This window comes from Hippoglossus stenolepis, chromosome 9 (genome assembly GCF_022539355.2).
Source record: "Hippoglossus stenolepis isolate QCI-W04-F060 chromosome 9, HSTE1.2, whole genome shotgun sequence".
NCBI lineage: Eukaryota > Metazoa > Chordata > Actinopteri > Pleuronectiformes > Pleuronectidae > Hippoglossus > Hippoglossus stenolepis.
In genome coordinates, this window is record NC_061491.1 from 1,238,941 (window position 1) to 1,254,392 (window position 15,452).

At 39.9% G+C, this 15,452-nt stretch overlaps 1 protein-coding gene across 1 annotated transcript in view; it reads right to left on the minus strand.

Annotated features, from left to right (window-relative positions):
• LOC118115374 (multiple epidermal growth factor-like domains protein 9) overlaps positions 1-15,452 on the minus strand; it is a 31,029-nt gene that overhangs the window by 14,038 nt on the left and 1,539 nt on the right. The window contains exons 2-3 of the mRNA XM_035166479.2: positions 11,312-11,516; positions 576-715 (exon numbers count right to left, since the gene is read on the minus strand). Coding sequence (XP_035022370.1) covers positions 576-715; positions 11,312-11,516 — 345 coding nt within the window. The remainder of the gene's footprint in view (positions 1-575; positions 716-11,311; positions 11,517-15,452) is intronic.

The following is a 15,452-nucleotide window of genomic DNA, read 5'->3' on the forward strand; positions in this document are numbered from 1 at the left end:
GAGATAGAGATCAAACCAGCAACTCTGACTCACCACCCAGATGACTACTCCTGCTCAAAAGCAACTTTGTCAGGAGATGGTTTACAGACAACAGTTAAGGTACGTTTTGTACAGTGTGGGTGAAGTACTTCAATAACAACAACACAATGTTAAAAAACTCTTATTAAACTAAAACTAACGAGGTATTAGCAGCAACATTTATTTTAGGTATCAATGTAAAACCACTCATTATGTAGAATTGCCCCTTTGTAGTGTTATATTGATTTATGCTTCACATTATTGGAAGTTATTAATGCAGTAACATGTCAGCAAATATATACAGGCTTGCAGAGGGTCATGATGGTAAAAGTAAAAAGAAAAAGTAAAATATTAGTACAATATTTCACTCTGCACATGAGGATAGGGGAATGAAGTAAGTACTCAAGTAAGTTAACTACAAATACCCGAAACTGTATAGTATATGTTAAATGTATTACTTCCACTTCCGATTATGGGGGTGGTCTCATACATGGAAAAACTAACATTCTATAGAGTAAAAAAACACAACCTGTTATAAATATTGTTTATAGACTCACCAGACTGTGGATGGCAGTAGCTGGTGTGGTTTTGACACTGGCAGGGTCGGCAGCCAGTACTGCTGAAGTGGAAGAAACCTGGGTGACACTCATCACACTTGGGTCCGTACACTCCTGTCTTGCACACACATATTCCTGAGCTGTAAGGGGCAGAACACAAGACAAAATCAGCACAACAGTTAAAGTGTTTGACTTAACGCAACAAAATATCAAGCCAAAGGAAAGTGTTTGTTTTTTGGACTGCAGATAGGACATATTATTTCACTACTGACTGCAATCCTAATGGGTCACTTTGCATCTACGTTTTAAGGACACATACATAAGCTTGACTTCTATTAAAACTTAAAAAGTAAGACCTCCTGCAAATTTCCAATTGTGCGACAGGGCTGACATTTCCATGTATTTTTGTGATGAGTAACTAGAAACTGTAGCATAAAATACCAAACCAGGTTTGAGACAAATCAGAAATTGTGCCACTTTACATAGTTGGTTCACCAGATAGAAGTAGATTTGTACACAGTAAAACGTCCTCATAAGTATATATCATAAACAAAATACTAAATTTTATGTTTATGACTGATTCTTCATATTAAAGTTCCAAATGTCAGCCACAGAAATCCAGCCAAGCACTGAGCATAACGGCTGTTTATTTACTTCATGTGTTTAACAGTATGATTGCCCTCAGCTGAGCAAATGTCAGTGGCTAATGCCTTAAGGAATGTTCTGGCAAACTTAAATCCAATTACATTTTAACTCCTCAGCAATCACTCACACACACACACACACACACACACACACACACACACACACACACACACACACACACACACACACACACACACACACACACACACACACACACACACACACACACACACACACACACACACACACACACGTTTTGTGTATGTTATCCACGTTGGATCAGCAATCTCACCATTCTGTGGGGCTCGCTGTTAATTAAAGTCGCTGCATGCTCATTTATGCATGATGGAAGCAGGAGTGGCAGTGACAGGCTACATACATTCCCAAAGAAAAATCACACATGGCTCTCTAATCCTACTCACATTCAAGTTAATATCCTAGAAGAAGTACAACGCTAAGTCAAGCCTGACCAGCCCTCAAACACAGACAATGGACTCACAAATATAATCTGGGGACAATAACTTCAAAACAATTGAAGCAAATCAAGAGTGACTGGGATCACTTTCCCTGAGCATGTGCGTGGGTCTTCATACAAACAGGGCTTTGTTGAAACAAGTGCACTTAATGCAAATGAAGCAGCCCACAGCGGTGCTCAGTGGGGCGTGGGCACTACTGAGGACAAGGCTGGAGATCAACAATCCACATCCCTCCAGCTACGCACGCACGCACACACGCACACACGCACACACACACACAGAAACAGAGAGAACAAAGAATAACCATATGCAGCATCCTGACCCTAATGCAAAAAATGCCATCATGCTTATTTAGACAAGAAAACTCAGAGATGACAGATGATTCCATCTTGAAGGGTAAACATTGAGCAGAAAGGGTCTTGAGATCAGGATACACAACTCTTGAGTTTAGTAATATTTATCTAAATGTTTTTCAAACAATAATAATTTATAATAATTAACAGGCCCATAGTTAATCAAATAAAAATAATTATTGCCATTTCTGAGGATGTTGCAGATTGCTCAAATAATAATAAATACTCATTACACCTTCCCAGAGTCCAGGCTGACATCTTTAGACAGTCAAAACAGTCAAAAGTCCAAATATATCAGTTTACCATGATAAACCAAAGAGTCCCATTTAAAATTAAAACTGGAAGCAAGTTTGGCAACAATTATTCAATAATGAAAACAAGTAGTGATATGTTGATAAACTGATTTCATACCCCATTAAATGTGAAAGAAACAGTGTTTCTGGAAGCTGCGTGTTTGATCCAGTCTGTCTGATACATGAAGTGTCTGTTCTCATTTACTAAACGCCGCTGACGGACAAGACTCCAATTTTCTTCTTTTTGCTGCAGAAACTCTGACTTGTCCACTTCTTAGATTTGTCCCTACAATGTTCCTTCTATATTGCTGTTGTAATGAGACTTTATTGATTCCCAGAAATATTTTGTATTTTCAGACATAAATGAGAAGTTGTTTTTGCCTGGTCAGCAGGTAGAATGATGGGAGGATTTTTACAATGTAGAACATGGTAAATGGTCTGTTTGTATATAGCACTTTTCTAGTCCTGATGACCACTCAAAGCGCTTTACAGTACAGTTTTTTGACATTCACCCATTCACACACACACACATTCATACAGCGTGTATATGGACAGCACTTTTTTCCGTGTTGGGCCATTTGGGGTTCAGTATCTTGCCCAAGGACACTTTGACATGCAGATGTGGAAGACTGGGATTGAACCGCCGGCCTTTGAACATATCAATATGAATATTATACATTTTTTGATTTTCATCATTCGTCCTCTAATGCTTTGTCATTTCTTTGTTGACACAATAAATTTGTGTAGCAATACACAGGCTTAAACGGTGCATCAATGAACAAGCTCCTCTCATGTTCTCAGCAGCTGACACACCTCAGAAGATCTGGGCAATGTTGTTACTGGTTGCACTGGTTACTTCCGTTATCTGTGGGTGTGCACCACGTGGTGTTTCTACACCATTTCTTTTTAGCAGTCAAAAGGCAAATGCTGCTTGTGCAGACCTGTATCTGTGGATTGTGTAATGAAAAAACTATGTACCGTGTGCACTAGACAAGAGTCACCTTCACTCACATTTCTACTAGGATAAGCTATTATAGATATAATCTTATAAAATCACAGAATACATGGTTTCATAATTCGAATATGCAGTATGTAGACTGTCCATTTTGATATAAACTAACTACAGAATCTTTGAAGAAACTGTTGATAGACAGAAGTGCAATTGTTTTGGCTGATATAGCAAATAAAAAGGTACTACTCCTTACATGTGTGAAAACAAACATTACCATAAACAGTCCTGCTCAATGTTCTCATGCAAGCCTTATATTAAAGAAATTTACATACCACAGCTTTAACAGTAAACAACAACCCCTGACAGCTGACAATACTCTCACGATACAGGACATAAGAGCTCTTATTAGTCACTTAACCAATTATTTGTTTAATTAGCAACAATTTTGAAGTTAATTATTTAAGTAGGTTTCCAAGAAAAGAGGATCAGCTGCCTTTCATTAACTTTGACAAAAATCACATTTAAATTCACTAGATCCTGATTTCGCACTCTTCCATCAAGTTTTGTAATTTTTTCATAATCCTACTAACAAACAAACAAACAAATGCCGATGATAACATAACCTCTTTAGCGGAGGTAATTATATTGCCAGCCAACCCTACCTGTCACTGCTTATCATGGGGTGGAAAATGAACAAAAACACTTTCACTAAGATGTCACATCAGTCCTATTTTCAGCCACCATAACAGAAGAACAGAACCAGGACTGACATTGAAATGGGTTTTGCTGTAAGTAAGATGTAAGTTAACAAATATCTAATTCGATGATCAAGACAGAAAACCTCAGTGTGTTGTCAAACTAAAGAGCAATGCAGGTAATAGGCAAGAACCACAAAAAGAGTCCTTTAATGGACCATCGTGGCCGGTTCGTGGCCGGAAACGAACCTGTGGCAATGCAGCACAATCTGTCATCTGTGTCTGTGAGCAGCTAAGATATAAGGCTGGTTCGCCGGTACTTATTTCGAAATGTATCATCGCATATGCAGGTCCACAGTTGGAGCAGAGTGGGGGAAAACATTCTCCCTCAGTGATCAGTAATCTAGTTGTTCTTAGCCCGGGGAGGAGTTTGTTATTGTTTTGGTGGGATTGCACTGCACTGCGCTGGCCCAGCCACTCTGTCTCAGATCTGCATGTCAAGTAGGTCAGTATTACACGGGTGACAAAGCTTAACCTCATTTTGTGGCTGCTGTTACAACGCTGGCCATCGTCTGTTACATGTGTCGGATTAGAACAAGGGTAAAAATCCTTTCTGCGACGGGGGGAGTAATTGCACAATGTGAGTTTAATAACCAGGAGGTGAGGTGAATGATTGGGAAGCACACAGGTTTAGTTGCATTGCTGGGTATGCAGACAAATCCTGAAACGTGTGTTATCCCAGCAAGCAGCAGGACTTCTGATCTCATCTCAACTGGCCTGGTTCAGGCAACAACATTCAAAGGGGAAACCTTTGTTGGCTAGCTTGTTCACCATCATTAGATAATGAATGTGTGTGTAAACATCAAATATAGTGGATTTTATATGGTAACAGCCACTTTAGTCTAACAGATGTTGAGGTTTTAATGGCACCAGTTCATGTGACACTCAGAGTTGGGGAAATACCTTGTTTTGCACCTTAACCATAGTCAAAAGTTAAGTGTATTACTTTTTATTATATTCTTGTTAAAGGTATAAACTTCAATGACTGAAAAAAATATTAAAAATACATGAAGAAGATCTATCTCAGTTCCATGTCTCCAGATTTGGTAAAAGGTGCAACAACACAGCAGTCACATTTCAGTTGTTGGCCACTATTTATACAATGCTAAGTGGTCCACAATAACACACATGTTCAGTGGTAGAAAAGGCCTCAGCCTACAGTGAATTAATTTACAAAAACCCTACAGAAACTGAACAACTACACACATGAAGAACTAAAAGATATGAATCCGACGTCATTATCAGCCCTGTACCTCTGAACACCGAGCCACAGGGGGGGCAGTGTGGTGAAGCGGTGAGTGCAGGTCGGCAGAGCGTGGCCATCAGTCAGGACTCAGACGTGCGGTTTTAACCCTGCAGTCTACTTCTGCTTTCTGATGTCAGCAGGATGCTGGGGATCCCTACTCACCTCTCTGCTTCCACTTGATCAAGTGCTTCAGTGGAAGTTGGTTATGTTGTTTTGCATTTAGTATATTCAAGCTGTAAACTAGCTCCTTGATGCAGTATGTTGATATCTTGATTTTAGCCAAAAACAACGGGGAAATTCAAGCTTTTAATCTGATAAAAAAATGTCTAGGCCTGAAATGTAATGTCAGAAACATTACATTTCACCTACAAGGAAGAATAGAAAAACTTGTTGATGTATTTTGTAGGTTCTGCCCACATCACTGTTCAAAAAATAAATATGAAGTAAAAACCGGATGGCAGTGGTGCATCTACTGTAAAGTGACACATGATAAACAAGAAGAAACATCTGCATCCACAATCAATATTTCATTACAGACTGTGGAGCCTTCCATACAGTATTGTGAACCAAATTGTCTTACGAATGATGCCCTCCGAAGCTGACCCAAATTCTGTTTAACTTTTATAACATACAAGAGACACATGTTTTGTTGCCCTGTTTGTTGTGCTAACACATTTGATATGATTTGCATGACATATATTTACATAATTGGGAAGAATGCCACATCATGAGTGAACAAGAGGAGGAAATCTCATTAAGGCTGTTAAGAGGAACATTGAATAAGGATGTAATTACAGACATCATCTGGTTTAAAGAGCTATCAACCCTGCCATTACATTAGTTTGGGTTTCAGTGAAGTTAAGTGTTTAAAAATGGTCAGGTCAAGTTTAGCAACATTTATCTGCCCATGTAACAGTCGCTGGTGAGTAATTCATCCAATACTAACACAATACTGGTGGCTGTTTCTTGTTTTTACTACTGTGTTTTAGCTTGTGTTGTGGCTCTGCAGATGGCAGTGCTAATACCATTTTGATCCTGACTGAAACATCTTATAAACTGCTACATAAGGTTTTGTACAGAAAACCATTGTCCCAGAGGTCGAACCCAGTGTTGGCTGCACTGCCATGAAATCTGGCCTGAATATGTTCGCTTCTCGATGTATGAAAGATAAGTAACACTGAAACTTTTTATCAAGGGCCATAGATAAGGCAAAACTTCAGTATGTCCAACACTATGGTTAATGACAAAACACCCATAAAACATTCCCATCAGCCTAAGCTGTACTTACTTCTAATTTGCAAATACCAGTGTAGTGCCTGTTTTAAACATGCATGTTGGGAGTGGGCTGCTTGCTTGGCCTGTGGTAACACTGCAAAGCCTCCTTCAGAAGTTTTCCTTGTCATTAGTGAGTCCTCCTCAAATAGTTCAACAATATACTGTCACTTTTTCATTGTTTGCGTGCTGGACATCGTGTTGAGAGCTTTTTATTTAACATTCATATGGTGCAGAGTGAAGTTTGAAGACTTTGCATTCATCCTACCTACCTGGTTTATCTGCAATGATTTTAAAGTCAGTGTTTTTCATAAAATGAAACTGTATCAGTTTCATTACTGTTCAAGTGCTTGTCAGATGGTCAAACAGCTCTTGGTCTTAATATTTGAGAGTTTATCATTCATTTATCATAATTTACTTTCCCAAATTGTGGCTTTACAGAATGTCATGAGTGCTAGAAGAAATAAACAGAATTGTGTGAATACAGTGTCAAACAAAAATAAGTTACATGTGAATTACCAAAATTCTATTCAAGCTAAAGCGCTACATCAAAGTGCCTTTCTTTGGCAGATGAACGCTGCACTCATCCACACACAGATATGGAGCTCATTGAGTGAGTGAGCATAGGTCAAATCATTATCAGCAGCTCTTGTGAAATGTAAGTTAATCAACAACCTGAGTGCTTGTTTGTACTGATGGATGGCTGTGTCCCAGCTGATGTACCAATTGAGAGCCACGCTGTTAAAGAGCACAACAGATGGTTTAGAGCCTCAAGTTAAAATCCTTATACTAAGTATAATGAGGGTCATCTGGGAGGAAAGTAGGGTCTAACTGCAGGGTACAGGAAGGACAACTTTGTTCTTTGTAGCCTCTTTAAATGACAATGCACAACATTTTGTTTAAACTCAACGAACTCTTCTTGATATTAGATGCATATATTTTTTTATTTTTAGATTCTAAGTAAGCAATGCAGTGATGTTTAAGAAAGCTGAAAATAGGCCTTTTATAACAGTCAGCCCTACTTGGCTGGAAATATCTTTTTGTGATGTCACTTCATCTATATTGGGATGATTTGGATTTAGCTATCCAGACAAATGCATCACCACACAGAAACGGTGACTCAGCAATGCAGTGGACATGTAGCTTCAGGTCATTACCAAAGCCGTGCACAAATCAACATCTTGGGATTTCACACCAAAAGAGAAACTTTTAGAAAACAGCGCTGCCAGGCTTTGAGCTATATATTGTACTGCGTTACATAATGCTGTCGCAGCAAACACAACATAATTAGAACAGAACAGAATTCTTTCTCTAATTTCATTTTGTCAATCAGATCTATGGATATCTGGAAGATATAGTGCTTCTCCCTTTGCATGTCTATCAACATCTTAAATGGCTATTAACGACAATGACTGGGTGAAATCATAAAAGCAGGATATTTCCGGATTCTACAACAAAAGTTCTAGTCAGATAGTCAATAAGTTTCTGAAACGTGCCTTTTTTCTCTGCCTTTTGTCTGACTACACCACACCCCTTCAGTGGACACTGTCCAAAATGTACAGCATTAACTCAATTTGAAGAAGTATCGCCTCTTGCCTCTCTCTATGATGGAAGGGGCTGTCTGTGATTGTGGTCATTTGAAATAGCAACAAAGGCTGATACTTTTAGTTTTAATTAATAACAACTGTGGAATGGATTGCTCTGGAATTTCGAAAAAAAAACAACACATCCTCTCTTGATGAATTGTAATCACTTCACTATTAAGTCTTTGGTACTTTGGTTTATGAAGTAACAAATGGAAATCAATCAGCACCAGCTGAATTTCATGCTGATTGGCAAATGTTAACAATCATTATACCACCTAAACATCAGCATGTTAGCATGCTGAAACAGAAAGAGCTGAAACATTCAGCTCAAAGCAGCACTCAAATACAGCCTCAGAAAGCCAGTACCATGACTGTAGACTTATATTCTTGTTTTGGGATATATAGGTGTGTCTGCAGTCTGTATGTGCAATTTTTGAGCATATTGCATGCAAACATACAAAGTAATGCATTAAAGTCCAAGTCTAGTTTGACTGCCAATGCAGTTCCTGTAACAGGAGACACTTCTAAAGCACCAAAAAGCTCTATCTCAGCTCATTACTTAATGGAAAGATACCTAAAGCAGCAGACTGGGGGGCAGCTAATCTGTGCAACTCACAGTGATAAGCTCCTGAAGGGGGCTAGGCTAGGCTAACAGGGTTAGCAGCATTCAGGCTCAGACTGTCTGAGAGGGACTGGGTCAGGTATGTTACTGTGGGAAATCCTGAAGAAACCCTCCTGCCTGCACCTTCACCTACATCCCACTGAGCCCTAGACGTAGCAGTTCAGGCTTCAATAACATGAAAGACTCATCCTGTTTCCATCGAAGGAGTACACCCATTAAGATTTAGCTTATGTAAGCCTACTGTGACGTATTTCTTCAGAGCATGACAACATGAATCCTTTACACAGTGACTCAAGCTTTTAAAATGCAGCAGCCTTCCTATTCACGGTGAGAGGCAGAAAGTACAGCCGCTATTTTTACCAGATTCCTAACCCACACACAGCTTTTTCTTTATCCAAGTCAGAGTTCTTGTGACTTGTGGACAAACTGCATGCAAGGTCTGCCGTGTGTTTTTTGGCTTTGAATTTGAGGAGTAAGCCCAGTGTGAACATTTTGCTGCCTTCAGGGAGGCCTGTGGGATGATGGTTTGGCTAACTAGGTGGAATAATGATTCTGCAGGGCTATGGCTTTTCGATAACATAATGCCTGAGAAAAGCTGAGGCCCAGACCATCTCGTGCCAGTCTTTCGGAGATAAAAACACTAATTCACAACAGACATTGTGTTTGGGCTTGGCATGCCACAGTACTTGTGTTGCTAAAGAGAGTACCTCTTTAGAAAACTGCAACCAGTTTGATATATCGCACATCTTCCAGAGGCCATATATGGATATCTGCATATGTTTGTCATAAAAACATAACACACACAACAAGGCCATAAATGAGAGTTTTCCTTCCATAATACAACATGGGTTAGGGTTACTGTGCTTTCATAAGCCCAAAATAAAAAAAGTGAGCACAGAATTCTCTCCCCCTCTGCAGATAAAGGATACTGTATTGACCTGAATATAAGACATTTTCTTTATCTGTAAATTAGTTTTGAAAAGTGGAGGTCATTTTGTGTGTAATGTTGTTAGGCTAGTGAGTGTGTATGTTCGAGTCCATCTTATGTTTAGTCTTTCAGGGGGAGTCAGCTCTTTAAGTGTTTGTTTAGTTAAGTTTAACCTGCATGAGCTGCTAAAGGCTGCTGTAACATGTTCTGCTACCACAGGGGTAATAAATTCATGAGGGAAAACAACTTCTTTACTGCAGAAATGAACCAGGGAGAAAATATGTGTAAAACTGTCACAGCTGTCGAGCTCAAAAAGACTCCAACAACTTGGATCAGCAAACTGATACACAACAAATACAGTGGTTAGACAAACACCATTGTATTTTGGTTAGGTATCTTCACCATGTGTAAGTTTATGTCTAAACATGATACATTTATTATGATAGCTAAACTTAATGATATGCTAAGGCTAATACTCAAATATATCAACTTTGTGTTGATAAAACTGATAAAACTGAGTCCACAAAACCCTTTTGGTGTTTCAGGGGTAAACAGCGTTGCAGCCAAATCCAATACAATTGAAGTAACTGGTTACCACTTCTTCAAACGTAAAAAAACAACAGCAAAAAACTCAAAATGCCTCCATACTGCTCCTGCGGTGTCATCCAAGTGTACGTAAGCCACGACATTCATATTCTACTCAGAACGGCGTCATTTACACCATATACCTAAATGTCCCCTGTTTTCCTCAGCCTGGAGCCACGTTCACCTTCGTGTGCACGCACAGCGCAAGCTCTCGCCTCTTTGCTCTCGCCCAAGGGGCAAATGACAGCGAAAACATGTGAGTATTGCGAGACGAGATCAGTGAGTGGACTCAAACACTTCACCCACCCCTCCATCGGCATGGTGGTGAGTAGATATTTGAGTGAATTTTCATTTTTGTGTGAACTATCCCTCTAAGGACCACTAGGATGTTTCTACACACAAAATAAAGTCTGGCTCTAGAGAAGGCCTTTTTATTTTATGTTACCTGAAGGCCACTGTAGGTTCTCCAACAGCATGGAAAGGGAGGGGTGATGGGAGGGGTAACCAGTTAGTGGCAATCTGCACCATTACCACCAGATGCCCCTAAATCCTACAAACCTTTGAACCTACAGTACATTAATATATTTTTTGGCTACTGGGGACTGCAGAACAAGATGTTGACACAATACCTGACATTTAATAGCCTAATAGAGGTGCTGTAGCTCATGAAAAATATCGGTCTCTTCAGCTGCTAAATGCTCACTGGTGTTGCTGATGTTTGGTGCTAACTACTAAACCATTGAGCTAAAAACATCTGAAAAGCTGATTAGAGCTGAGGGAAAGTGCAAAATCCAAAGTGATATAAAAATGCAGAGTGCTTCCTTAACCTTTGGATATACTATGGTAGTAAACTAGTAAAAGTAAGTTGACATTATCTAAATACAAATTTATTACAGTAAAGACATTAAGTAATGTCTCTTGTCAATCATGTTGATAAAACAAACAAACACCTCCAACATGGCTACCACAGCAGTTTACTTCAATCTAAAGTTCTTCAAGAGGAAGCAGGGGAAGCAGCCTTACCTGTCACAGAGGTGGTTGACTGCACCAAAGGAGTCGCAGGCGCAGGGCAGGCAGCCGCTGGTGCCATTGGTGAAGTAGCCCTCCTCGCAGTCCTCACACTGAAGACCAGTGTATCCCGACAGACATGAACACTGACCGGTTTCCAGGTCACACTCGTACGAATCCAAAATCCCCTCCGCACCACTGCTGCAGTTACAAAGGCCCTCTGAGAGAATGGACGGGGTGTCACCATGAAAAGGAAAGGAGAGACAGTAAATACTTTGTGACATGTACTGGCAGTGATATATCCTAAGGATTTGGGGATTGTGATGTTTACTTTTATTGTTACCTCCACACATTGTTTTATTTGTCTGGCTGTGTGTGTGTATGTATTAATTTATTTGTCAGTAGGATTGCTCAAAAACTACTGGACGGATTTCTACAAAACGTGGTGGAAAGGTGGAACCCATTAAACGTTGGCGTGGATACAGACAAAGGGGCAGATGCAGGATATTTTTTTCACTTTCTTCAACATTTAGAATCTATACTTTCTTTAACATCACACTTGTTGCCCTTTTTTGATCACTTCACCAAAAAATTTAGGGGACTGATGTCTATGAGTGTGTGCAATTTGGGGTGGCTTTATTAAATAAAGGACTCTTTGGGCTCGAAGGAGGTATCTAGTATGTAAAAAAAATGCTACGCTGAAACTTTTGGTATCTCTATTAAATATCATTGTTAATTTAATACATTTGGGTTTTGGACCTTTGGTCAGACAAAATAAAAAGGCATCACCAGCTACTGTAAATTGTGTATAACAGGGTAAACTAAATATTGATCAAAATGTTTGAGATAAATTGACAATGAAAATAATTGCAAATATCAAGCTTCTAGGAAAGAAACTAAAACAGTGTCTTTGACATAAGCAAAGCTTGTTATTTCACTCACTGCCATTTACTTCAATTTACACATATTTATTGTGTAAAGTCCAAGAGACTTGTTTCATGCGGATCTGTTTTGATTCCATGGCCTTAAAATCTACAGTAATCATTAATAGCTGGTCCTTTTTTATGTCCACCAAAAGACCTTTCCCTCATATAATAGACTGCACTTGAACATGAAACTGAACAATGTAGTGATGAACCTCAGTATCATAGTTATGCAGTGGCGTAGTTACCTACCTCATATAACAAATATTGAAATTGCCCTGAAGTCATGTACGCAGAAAATTCAGAAAATTAGCTGAAACCATCTCATTGGTGGAATTGCCAAAGCTAACAGACATACAGTTAGCATATGCAGCTGCATTAGCAGCAATGTCTGAACCTATGCATGTCAAATTCAGAGCCTTTCCTGTTTTGTTGCACTCTCCAGGCAGGTGAGTTTATCTTTAGTTTTGCACTGTAGAAACAGTGAAACACTGTGTGTGGAACTGGAGAAGTCCTCTTTCAGGTGCTATGCCATCAGTAAAATAAAAAATGTAGTCATTATTCACACTGGAAATGTGACATCACATACTTTTAAGGGCTGAGTACAGGGAATTTCGGTTTGGATAGTGTGTTGGTGTGACCATACCAAGAAACAGTAACACTGGGAGCTTTCAGGTACAACCAGAGATCCACTATCACTAACTTAAAGCTCCCTCGTCTATTCACAGTCTTCTTTCGTGCCGCTGGGAGCTGCCCGGTGCAAATTACAAAGCAGAGGGATAATACAAACTAAAAACACTTTCCTTGTCCAGATTCTTTTACCAACCCAGGGAGTCAGAAATACATCCTTTTATGTCCTCAACCTGCTTCCTCTACTGTACAGAAATAATATTGCTCATTTTCAGAAAACATGTTTGCTTTCAAAAAGATGTTTGTGTGTGCTACAGATGAAGGATTATGGTCAAACTAAATATTACGAGGGACTTGAGGATGACCCTGTTGAGTAGAGAGTAGCAATCTATTATTCATCTGATCGCAGGTTAGGTGTGGCGACTGTTGACTGCAGGCCTGACATGTCTCCACTCTGTGCTTAGCCGACAGACAAAGAAAAACAGGCAGATAAGAGATCTAAGAGAATAAACAAAATGTTTTTTCCACATGTGGTATGCACACACACTGAACACAGTACCTCAGCTAGCAGTTAGATAAAGAGGACAGGACAAGTGAACGTATTTAATATATTCCTGCCTTGGCGTCCCACTCTGATTTTGCTGCTCTTCCACCGTTGCTTGGACTTTTATGGAACTAAGAAAGGCCTGTAGTTATGCAAGCCTGTGGAGTATATTGTGAGACCCTTTGCCACAGTGAAATCCACTGAAGAACTGTCGGTCCAGATCAGGCATAAGAATGTCTGAGATCTAGCTAATCACACACACATTCTAAAGGCAGGCTTTCTCTAGGTGTGGGCTAAGGGCTCTGTGGAGTGCTGTATAAATCTTCACAACAGGTTTGATGTAGATTGGACTGGACCTGTGTGTAGTGGAGAGAGAATGGGTGACCCTGTAGCAGAGTTCAACCCACCTCCTATCTTTGTGAATGCCGTAAAGTGGTGTGACAGCATGGCTGGTATCCAGACACTGACGTTGGCAGGTTGTTTCAGAACAAGTAATGTCACAGAACTCCACTCTTTCTCAATTCACCACTCGCCTGTCTGTGCAACTACAGGAGAAACGAGTGCAGCAGGAGCTGTGGCTGCAGAGAAATAATTACCCTTCAGCTTTGGTTCAAGCGTTCAACCATGTTATTTGCTTTTAATAAGAGGAATTATATTGGAGATGTTCCGAAGACAGGATAACCTGACCTCTGTGAAAGTACACCTTATACTGTATCCGTCTGCAGGCCCCTGCTCTGCCAGACAATGTATATTGGTGGCGGGGCGAGGTGTTAGCCCTGGTGACGCCTATGTTGATGTGAAATTATCATGTGAGTGGTCTTTACACAAGAACAATGAGGAGTGCTGGGGAAGCTTCCAATACAGCTTTCATGTGTGATCTCGCACCAGGGAACAGATACCATTTAGTCTTTGTGATTCAAATAAACAGCAATAAATAACATTGAGTGAACAGCCGAACGCGACGCCATTTTAGTTCATCTACGATACTGACACATAAACGAATAGACTGAAAGCAGGGCTGCAATTGACTATTATTTTCACCATCAATTAACCTGTCGGAGATTGTGTCATCAAATCATTTAGGCTAATGTGAGAAAATATTGAGAAATGTCCATCTAAAAGCTATGTCTTCAAATCGGTCGTTTTCTATTTGTGTTCACTGTCACATGGGACAAAGGAAAGCAGCAAATCTTCACAATGGAGAGGCTGAAAAAGATGAACGGTTGGTATTTTTACTAGAATCAAACTGACTTAAGTGTTAATCAACTTTCTAAATAACTGCATATGAATAAAAAACATCATTAAAATGAATTCACAAGCGTCAGACCTGGTTTAAAAAGATTCCACTGAACATGTGGGTTTGGATCTTTAACGGACCACTCCATGCACGTTTTAGGTTACACAGTCAACAGACCGATCAGCGCGCTGGACCGCTTTCTTTCTTCCAAAGCCACTCTTTATTAAATCCCAACACATACCGGTATCACAATCAGTCATTTTGATCAGCTTTTCTTATTCTCCACTAAGATTATTATTGACAGGAGAGTAGAACAGTGAGGAGAACAAAGGGTCAATGCAAAGATCATGACTGGACTGGACCCTTATGTGAGGGGCCAATACCTGCTGGAAAATAACAATTATAGCTGACTATTTTAGCATCTGACCTGGGGACATCTTGAGGCAGCAAACTACAAAACAATGTGGTTTGGTAAGAAAAGAGAGGTCAGGATTTTGTAAACCACACATGGAGCCATTTTTACTCTGTATCCTTCATGTTCTTAGACAGGATGTGAATTCATCATTGGGTTCTGGAGAATTTATAAGGATAAACATCCTCTCATCTGCTCTGCTAACACACATATTTGACTAAAGCACAATTTTGGATGGGACATCTCAGCCTGTGCAGGCTGGGGAACAACACCTCCACATGGATACTGGGGTGTGTGTGTGCGTGTGTGTGTGTGTGTGTGTGTGTGTGTGAGAGGAGGGGCTCCGTTGTCATTGCTCATTCATGGCTTACCCTGCCTGCCTGGCCATTTTGGTTGGATGGCCTTGTTCT